General features: G+C 47.6%; 1 protein-coding gene across 1 annotated transcript in view; it reads left to right on the top strand.

Moving 5' to 3' along the window:
• LOC144505236 (vasoactive intestinal polypeptide receptor 1-like) overlaps positions 1-10,550 on the top strand; it is a 35,979-nt gene that overhangs the window by 1,696 nt on the left and 23,733 nt on the right. The window contains exons 2-4 of the mRNA XM_078231256.1: positions 6,058-6,155; positions 6,249-6,381; positions 10,122-10,275. Coding sequence (XP_078087382.1) covers positions 6,058-6,155; positions 6,249-6,381; positions 10,122-10,275 — 385 coding nt within the window. The remainder of the gene's footprint in view (positions 1-6,057; positions 6,156-6,248; positions 6,382-10,121; positions 10,276-10,550) is intronic.

Below are 10,550 nucleotides of genomic sequence, written 5' to 3'. Positions count from 1 at the left end.
CACGGTGGCACAGTGGTGAGCACTGCTGCCTCACAGCACCAGGGACCGGGGTTCAATTCCCAGCCTTGGGTCACTGTCTGTGCGGAGTCTGCACGTTCTCCCCGTGTCTGCGTGGGTTTCCTCCGGGTGCTCTGGTTTCCTCCCACAGTCTGAAAGACGTGTTGGTTAGTGTCAAATTCTCCCTCAGTGTACCCGAACAGGCGCCGGTGTGTGGAGACTAGGGGATTTTCAGAATAACTTCATTGCAGTGTTAATATAAGCCTACATGTGACTAATAAATTTTTTAAAACTAGTCTGTCACCAGGGACTTATAGCCTGAGGGGCGCCACTCCACATCAATTGTGGCTGAGTAGGACTCTCTCCCACTCTTACTGCCGGCCGTTGGCGTGTTTGGAAGGATTTTCAGGTTGATTCTCAACCTGCTTGGTCACATTATGGACGCACCTTCCTTGGCCATCAAGCCCTGGGATGGGACTCGAACCCGCAGCTTCTGGCTCAGAGGCAGGGACAGTACTCACCGCACTACAAGACTTCCCCCTCACCTTGTATTAATTAAAATAATTTTCATGGAATGGGGAGGTGGTGGCATAGTGGTATTGTCACTAGACTAGTAATCCAGAGCAAGATCTGGGGACCTGGGTTCGAATCCCACCACGGCAGATGGTGAAATTTGAATTCAGTAAAAAATCTGGAATTAAAAAGTCTAATGATTACCATGAAACCATTGTCATGGAACATGGAACAGCACAGAACAGGCCCTTTGGCCCACGATGTTGTGCCGAGCTTGTCGGAAAAACCCATCTGGTTCACTAATGTCCTTCAGGGAAGGAAATCTGCCGTCCTTACCTGGTCTGGCCTACATGTGACTCCAGAGCCACAGCAATGTGGTTAACTCTTAAATGACCTCTGGGTAATTAGGGATGGGCAATAAATGCTGGCCCAGCCAGCAATGTCCCCATCCCGTGAATGAATTTTTAAAGACTCATACAACAGAAAATGAGGCCATTCGACTATTATGTGCACACTGGCCCTCTGTAAGAACAACACAGCTCATCCCCTGCCTTTTCCCATCGTCCAGCGCTTGTTTTCTAGTTTGATAAATATCCAATTCCCCTTTGAAAGCTTTGATGGAATCTGCCTCCATCACACTCTGTGGCAGTACATTCCTGATCCGAACCACTCGCTGCGTAAAGAGGCTCTTCCTCATGTCACTGCTGCTTCTTTTAGCATTTACCTATAATCAGTGTCCTCTGGGCCTCGACCCTCCCCCCAGTGATTTTCTTTATTCATTCATGGGACATGGGAGTCACTGGCTGGTCAGCATTTATTGCCCATCCTTATTTGCCCGAGGGCAGTTGAAAGTAGGCCATTCGGCCCCTCAAGCCTGCTCCACCATTCAATAAGATCATGGCTGATCTGATTGTGGCCTCACTTCCACTTTCCTCTAAACCGCTGACCCATAACCCTTGACTCCCTTGTCAATCAAAAATCTGCCTAACTCACTCTTGAATATATTCAATGATCCATTCTCCATTGCTTTCACCAATGGCCTGTATAGCAGCAACAGGATGTTCCCTACCTTCATACCCCAACACCCCCGCCACCCCCCCCCCCCCCCCCCCCCCCCCCCCGCCACCCCCCACCTCCCACCCCCGCGCCCCTCAACACATCTTGCAATAAAGGCCAACATTACATAGAACCACAGGAACCTAGAAGATAGGAGCAGGAGGAGGCCATTTGGCCCTTCGAGCCTGTTCCGTCATTCATCACGATCATTCAACTCAGTAGCCTAATCCTGCTTTCTCCCCAAAACCTTTGATCCCATTCACCCCAAGTGCTATATCCAGCCGTCTCTTGAAGACATTCAATGTTTTGGCATCAACTACTTCCTGTGGTAATGAATTCCACAGGCTCACCACTCTTTGGATGAAGAACTATCTCCTCACATTTGTCCTAAATGGTTTAGCCCGATCCTCAGACTGTGACCCCTGGTTCTGGACGCACCCACCATCAGGAACATCCTCCCTGCTTCTACCCTGTCTAGTCCTGTTAGAATGTTATAAGTCTCTATGAGATTCCCCCCCCCGCTTTATCTGAACTCCAACGAAAACAAGGGGAGGTCATGTCTGACAAATCTATTAGAGTTCTTTAAGGAGGTAACAAGGAAGGTAGATAAAGGAGAACCAGTGGATGTGATTTATTTAGATTTCCAGAAGGCCTTTGACAAGGTGCTGCATTGGAGACTTTTAAATAAGTTAAGTGCCCATGGTGTTAATAGTAAGATCCCGGCATGGATACAGGATTGGCTGACTGGCAGAAGGCAGAGAGTGGGGATAAAGGGGTCTTTCTAAGGATGGCAGCCAGTGACTAGTGGTGTGCCTCAGGGGTCGGTGCTGGGACCACAAATTTTCACAATATACATTAACGATTTGGAGGAAGGAACTGAAGGCACTGTTGCTAAGTTTGCAGCTAATACAAAGATATGTCGAGGGATGGGTAGTATTGAGGAAGCAGGGGGGCTGCAGAAGGACTTGGACAGGTTAGGAGAGTGGGCAAAGAAGTGGCAGATGGAATACAATGTGGAAAAGTGTGAGGTTATGCACTTTGGAAGGAGGAATGGAGGCATAGACTATTTTCTAAATGGGAAAATGCTTAGGAAATCAGAAACACAAAGGGACTTGGGAGTCCTTGTTCAAGGTTCTCTTAAGGTTAACGTGCAGGTTCAGTCAGCAGTTAGGAAGGCAAATGCAGTGTTAACATTCATGTCGAGAGGGCTAGAATACAAGAGCAGGGATGTACTTCTGAGGCTGTATAAGGCTCTGGTCAAACCCCATTTGGAGTATTGTGAGCAGTTTTGGGCTCCGTATCTAAGAGAGGATGTGCTGGCCTTGGAAAGGATCCAGAGGATGTTCAAAAGAATGTTCCCTGGAATGAAGAGCTTGTTGTATGAGGAACGGTTGAGGGCTTTGGGTCTGTACTCGTTGGAGTTTGGAAGGATGAGGGGGGATCTTATTGAAACTTATAGGATACTGCAAGGCCTGGATAGAATGGACGTGGAAAGGATGTTTCCACTCGTAGGATAAACTAGAACCAGAGAGCACAACCTCAGGCTAAAGGGACAATCCTTTAAAACAGAGATGAGGAGGAATTTCTTCAGCCAGAGAGTGGTGAATCTGTGGAACTCTTTGCCGCAGAAGACTGTGGAGGCCAGGTCATTGAGTGTCTTTATAGAACATAGAACATAGAACATAGAAAGCCACAGCACAAACAGGCCCTTCGGCCCACAAGTTGCGCTGATCATATCCCTACCTCTAGGCCTATCTATAGCCCTCAATCCCATTAAATCCCATGTACTCATCCAGAAGTCTCTTAAAAGACCCCAACGAGTTTGCCTCCACCACCACCGACGTCAGCCGATTCCACTCACCCACCACCCTCTGAGTGAAAAACTTACCCCTGACATCTCCTCTGTACCTACCCCCCAGCACCTTAAACATGTGTCCTCTCGTAGCAACCATTTCAGCCCTTGGAAATAGCCTCTGAGAGTCTACCCTATCCAGACCTCTCAACATCTTGTAAACCTCTATCAGGTCACCTCTCATCCTTCGTCTCTCCAGGGAGAAGAGACCAAGCTCCCTCAACCTATCCTCATAAGGCATGCCCCCCAATCCAGGCAACATCCTTGTAAATCTCCTCTGCACCCTTTCAATGGCTTCAACATCTTTCCTGTAATGAGGTGACCAGAACTGCGCGCAGTACTCCAAGTGGGGTCTAACCAGGGTCCTATAAAGCTGCAGCATTATCTCCCGACTCCTAAACTCAATCCCTCGATTAATGAAGGCTAGTACGCCGTACGCCTTCTTGACCGCATCCTCCACCTGCGAGGCCGATTTAAGAGTCCTATGGACCCGGACCCCAAGGTCCTTCTGATCCTCTACACTGCCAAGAATGGTACCCTTCATATTATACTGCTGCTTCATCCCATTGGATCTGCCAAAATGGATCACTACACACTTATCCGGGTTGAAGTCCATAATCCAGGTTGAAGTCCAGAGATAGATAGGTTCTTGATTAATAAGGGGATCAGGGGTTATGGGGAAAAGGCAGGAGAATGGGGATGAGAAAAATATGAGCCATGATTGAATGGCGGAGCAGACTCGATGGGCTGAGTGGTCGGATTCTGCTCCTATGCCTTATGGTCTTATGCCATTCTATTTGCCTTCAAAATTACTCACTGTACCTACATGCTAACCTTTTGTGATTCATGTGGAAGGAGTTCCATATGAAGAATAGTAGGAATCTGGAATCTCTCCGAAGAGGTTTTGAGGTTGGCAGGAGGTTCAAATAGCAGTTCCAAAATTGAAGGTGAGAGATTCTGATAGACAAAGACATTGAGAAATATTGAACCAAGACGTATGGATAGAGTTGAGTTACATATAGGCCATGATCTAATGGAAAGGTGGAGCAGGCTTGAGAAATGGCCCACTCCAGGAAGGGTGGCATGGTGGCACAGTGGTTAGCAGTGCTGCCTCACAGCGCCAAGGACCCAAGTTCAATGCTCGGCTTGGGTCACTGTCTGTGCGGAGTCTGCACATTCTCCCTGTGTCTGCGTGGGTTTCCTCCGGGTGCTCCGGTTTCCTTCCACAGTCTGAAAGACGTGCTGGTTAGGTGCATTGACCCGAACAGGTGACGGAGTGTGGCAACTAAGGGATTTTCACAGTAACTTCATTGCAGTGTTAATGCAAGCCTGACTTGTGACTAATAAATCAACTTTTTTTTTCCAGTTCCTCTCTTCTGAACAGAAATCTCAAAAGGGGAGGAGGTGGCACAGTGGTATTGTTACTGGACTAGTAATCCAGAGACCCAGGGTCATGCCCTGGGGGACCAGGTTCGAATCCCACCACAGCAGATGAAAAATCTGGAATTAGAAGTCGAATGATGACCATAAAACCATTGTTAATTGTTGTAAAAACCCATCTGGTTCACTAATGTCCTTTAGGGATGGAAATCTGCCATCCTTACCTGGTCTGGCCTATATGTGACTCCAGAGCCACAGCAATGTGGTTGACACACAACTGCCCTCTGAAATGGCCGAGCGAGACACTTATTTCAAGGGCAATTAGGGATGGGCAATAAATGCTGGTGTTTGTCCACATCCCATGGAAGAAAAAAAAGTTAAATTGTGCTTGACTGACAGCGACGATAGCTGAGGAATAAATGTTGTAAGAAGTTTAACAACACCAGGTTAAAGTCCAACAGGTTTATTTGGTAGCAAAAGCCACACAAGCTTTCGGAGCCTTAAGCTCCTTCTTCAGGTGAGTGAGAATTCTGTTCACAAGCAGGGCATATAAAGACACAAACTCAATTTACAGAATAATGGTTGGAATGCGAATACCTACAGCTAATCAAGCCTTAAAGGTACAAACAATGTGAGTGGAGAGAGGGTTAAGACAGGTTAAAGAGATGTGTATTGTCTCTTTAACACATCTCTTTAACCTGTCTTGATGCTCTCTCCACTCACATTGTTTGTACGTTACTCTTGATTAGCTGTAAGTATTCGCATTCCAACCATTATTCTGTAAATTGAGTTTGTGTCTTTATGTGCCGTTTGTGAACAGAATTCCCACTCACCTGAAGAAGGAGCTTAAGGCTCCGAAAGCTTGTGGCTTTTGCTACCAAATAAACCTGTTGGACTTTAACCTGGTGTTGTTAAACTTCTTACTGTGTTTACCCCAGTCCAACGCCGGCATCTCCACATCATGAATAAATGTTGCCAGGGCACTGAAAAATTTACCGGGTTAACTAATTAACCGGGTTAACTAATTAACCGGGTTAACTGCCCTCTTAAATGGCTGAGATGAATGGCAGTTAGCGATGGGTAATGAATGCTGGCCGAGCCAGCGACACTCATATCCCACGAACGAATAAAAAATATATTGTACCCATGTTATAACTGAGTATCTGCTTAGAGATCATCATTCCTATAACACACTGTTAATTGATGCAACTCATCTGTTGTATTTTATTTAAAATATAAATCTTTTCTAATTAAACTAGATATCCTACTATCTGACAATTAAGCAAGCGTACACTGCAGGATATGCGCTATCTGTGATTGCCCTGGTAATCGCAAGCATAATCTTTATGGCTTTCAGGTATGAGGTTTTATATGTCAATGAGTTTGCAGAGTTGTTTGGTGCATACCTTTGTGTCCGTGACTAACTATCTGTCCTTCCTCCCACCCCCAGAAAATTTCATTGTACTCGCAATTACATCCATTTGAACCTCTTTGTGTCCTTCATTCTGCGAGCAGCTTCTGTCTTCACCAAAGACGCCATTTTGTTCTCGAACAGAAGAATAAACCATTGTTCCATCGCAACGGTAGGACATCCTTGAATAGTTTTTGGCTGTCTACGTTTAGCGCACATCGGGAGAAACATTAAGGCTGTGGCCCCTCCGGTAATTTCAAAAGATCCCATGACTGGGGGGGAAGGCTGAGGAGGCAGTGGCCTCGTGGCATTGTCGCTGGACGGTGGGGCAGCAGGGTGGCACAGTGGTTAGCACTGCTGCCTCACAGCGCCAGGGACCCGGGTTCGATTCCCGGCTTGGGTCACTGTCGGTGTGGAGTTTGCACGTTCTCCCCGTGTCTGCGTGGGTTTCCTCCGGGTGCTCCGGTTTCCTCTCACAGTCCAGAGATGTGCGGGTTAGGTGGATTGGCCGTGCTAAATTGCTCCTTAGTGTCGGGGAGACTAGCTAGGGTAAATGTGGGAATAGGGCCTGGGGGAGACTGTGGTCGGTGCAGACTCGATGCACCGAATGGCCTCCTTCTGCACTGTAGGATTCTATGATTCTATGATTATGATAATCCAGAGACCCAGGGTAACACTCTGGGGACCCAGGCTCGAATCCCACCACAGTAGATGGTGAAATTTGAATTCAATAAAAATCTGGAATTAAAAATCTAAGGGTGACTATGAAACCATTTTTGAGACTCCAGAGCCACAGCAATCCGGTTGACTCTCAAATGCCCCTCTGAAATGGAGGGCAGTTAGGGATGGGCAGTAAATGTTGGCCCAGCCAGAGGCACCCACATCCGGTGAACAAATAAAAAATGTATCCTAGCATCCTGGCCAACATTTAACCCTCAACCAAATGCATCAGTTCAGATTAGCTGGGCACCACACACAAACTTCTGTTTGTGGGATCTTGCTCTTTTTATTCATCCATGGGACATGGGCGTCGCTGGCTGGGCCAGCATTTATTGCCCATCCCTAGTTGCCCTTGGAGGGCAGTTGAGAGTCAACCACATTGCTGTGTCTCTGGAGTCACATGTAGGCCAGACCAGGTAAGGATGGCAGATTTCCTTCCCTAAAGGGACATTAGTGAACCAGATGGGTTTTTACGACAATCGACAATGGTTTCATGGTCATCATTCGACATCTAATTCCAGATATTTTTTATTGAATTCATATTTCACCGCCTGCCGTGGTGGGATTCGAACTCAGGTCCCCAAAGCATTACCCTGGGGTCTCTGGATTACTAGTCCAGCGACAATACCACTACACCACAGCCTCCCTGGCAATGCTATGCAGATATCGGTTGCCGTGTTTCCTACATTGCAACAGTGTCTATGCTTCGAAAAATAGAAGGAAAGAGGAAAACGTTCAGACCGGTATTCTGATTTTCCCGTTTCACTGGTGTTCCATTTTGAATTCCCTGTTTTCCTTCTGGATAAGGTACTTAATTGGCTGGAAAATGCTCTTGGATGTCCTGAGGAGAAAGGTGTGATCTAAAGGCAGCTCTTCCCGATGTTGCTTAACGCAATTTTTCAGAAGGAGATTGGGTTTTGTTAAAAGGAACTGTGAATTATTGAAATTGAGCTTGGAGTGAATCCCAGTACTGAGTGTTAGTGTGGTCAGTTTTATTTGGGAGGGATTGATCGAGGTCTCCTCCCCTTTCCTCAAATATTAGATCACCATATCGGGTAAGATATGAGGACAGGTTCAGAATTTGGACCTGCGCTCATTGGACTTGATAAGAATGTGAGGTGATCTTATTAAAACATACGATATTCAGAGGGCACGTGACCAGTAGACTCTGAGAGGATTTTTCCCCTCGTGGAGAAGTCTGGAACGAGGGAGCTCACATTGAAGACAGAGACGAGGAGAAATTTCTTTCTGAGCGCCATTTGCCTTTGCAATTCACTTCCCCAGTGAGAGCGGGATGGTGGCACAGTGGTTAGCACTGCTGCCTCACAGCGCCAGGGACCTGAGTTCGATTCCCAGCTTGGGTCACTGTCTGTGTGGAGTTTGCATGTTCTCCTCGTGTCTGCGTGGGTTTCCTCCCACTGTCCAAAGATGTGCAGGTTAGGGGGATTGGCCATGCTAAATTGCCCCTTAGTGTCCAAAGATCTGCAAGTTAGGGGGATTGGCCATGGGAAATTGTCCCTTAGTATTCAAAGGTGTGCAGGTTAGGGGGATTGGCCATGGTAAATGTGTGGCGTTACAGGGATAGGGCAGGGAGGTGGGCCTGGCTAAGATGCTCTGTCAGAGAGTCAGTGAAGGCTCGATGGGCGAATGGCCTCCTTCTGCACTGTAGGGATTCTATGGAGAGCAGTGGATGCTGGGTTATTGAACATATTCCAGGTGGATTTAGCCCGATTTCTGGGGTGGAATTCTCCAGCCGCCTCAGGCCGAGTTTTCCAATGTGGACATGGTTCACCATCAGCCATCGGCAGCACCCACGGCTCCTGCCAGAGTCGATGGCGATTTATATTCCTCGGTCTGTGCCGCCATCGGGGATCCCTGGGCAGGGGTCAGCTTCCGCAATACCTAATGATTTCTATGATTCTATGAATACCGGATGATCCTGCCGGCGGGAATGGCTGATGAATTCCGCCCTGGATCTGTGAGGGAGGCAAGGGTTACAGGATGGGAGGAGCAAGCAATAGAATGGAGTTGAGGCCACATTCGATCAGCCAGGGTCTTATGCAATAGCGGAACAGGCCCGAGGGCCAAATGGCCGATACTTGCCCCTAATTCTTATTACACTAATGAATTCAATGTGGAATTCTGGGGAAAGCGCCATTTCCTGGAGAGGCTGGATCAAATATGGAACTGATTAGCACAAGAAGTTCTTGGGGTACATTAAAGGGAAAGTCATTTGAATACATGAGAGGGAGAGAAATAGAAGAGAATTGAAGTATGGGTGAGTGCAGGCTCATTTAGAACCGTCAAAACCCTACAGTGCAGAAAGAGGCCATTCGGCCCATCGAGCCTGCACCGACAACAATCCCATCCAGGCCTATCCCCATAACCCCATGTATTTACCCTACTGGTCCCCTTGACACTAAGGGGCAATTTAGCACGGCCAATCCACCTAACCTACACATCTTGGGACACTAAGGGGCAATTTAGCACGGCCAATCCACCTAACCTACACATCTTGGGACACTAAGGGGCAATTTAGCACGGCCAATCCACCTAACCTACACATCTTGGGACACTAAGGGGCAATTTAGCACGGCCAATCCACCTAACCTACACATCTTGGGACACTAAGGGGCAATTTAGCACGGCCAATCCACCTAACCTACACATCTTGGGACACTAAGGGGCAATTTAGCATGGCCAATCCACCTAACCTACACATCTTGGGACACTAAGGGGCAATTTAGCACGGCCAATCCACCTAACCTACACATCTTGGGACACTAAGGGGCAATTTAGCACGGCCAATCCACCTAACCTACACATCTTGGGACACTAAGGGGCAATTTAGCACGGCCAATCCACCTAACCTACACATCTTGGGACACTAAGGGGCAATTTAGCACGGCCAATCCACCTAACCTACACATCTTGGGACACTAAGGGGCAATTTAGCATGGCCAATCCACCTAACCTACATATCTTTGGAAAGTGGGAGGAACTGGAGCACCCGGAGGAAACCCACGCAGACACGGGGAGAACGTGCAGACTCCACACAGATAGACACCCAGGGCTGGAATTGAACCTGTGTCCCTGGCGCTGTGAGGCAGCAATGCTAACCACTGTGCCACCGTGCCGCCCGAGCATCGATGCCTCTAAATAGCTCCATGTAATTTTTTTTCTCTTTTCCAGGTGACGTGTAAAGCCTCCATCACGTTCTTTCAGTACTGCATTCTGGCCAATTTCTCATGGCTTCTGGTGGAAGGGTTGTATCTGCAAACGCTTCTCAGCCTAACATTTGTATCAACCAAGAAGTACTTCTGGTGGTACTGTTTATTTGGTTGGGGTGTGTATTTTCTGTCTTGTTTCCAATTTCAAGAGCCAGGCAGTGGCATGGGGGGAGGGCGCAGGGTGGGGGGAGTGCTTGTACCACTTCATCGATTCTCCCAAGTGTTTATCACTGAGGGCTATTGTATTTTCCCCAGAGGCTGGTGGTGATCAGTAACCCACTGCCTGAAAGGATGATTGAGACAGAAGCCCCCGTAACATTTAAAAAGCACGTGGATAATCTCTTTTATTAATTCTTTCATCTGATGTGGATCAGAGGTTTGCAGCATGGAA

The sequence above is a fragment of the Mustelus asterias genome, chromosome 2 (assembly GCF_964213995.1).
Source record: "Mustelus asterias chromosome 2, sMusAst1.hap1.1, whole genome shotgun sequence".
Classification (NCBI taxonomy): Eukaryota; Metazoa; Chordata; class Chondrichthyes; order Carcharhiniformes; family Triakidae; genus Mustelus; species Mustelus asterias.
This window is presented reverse-complemented; position numbering and strand designations above follow the sequence as displayed.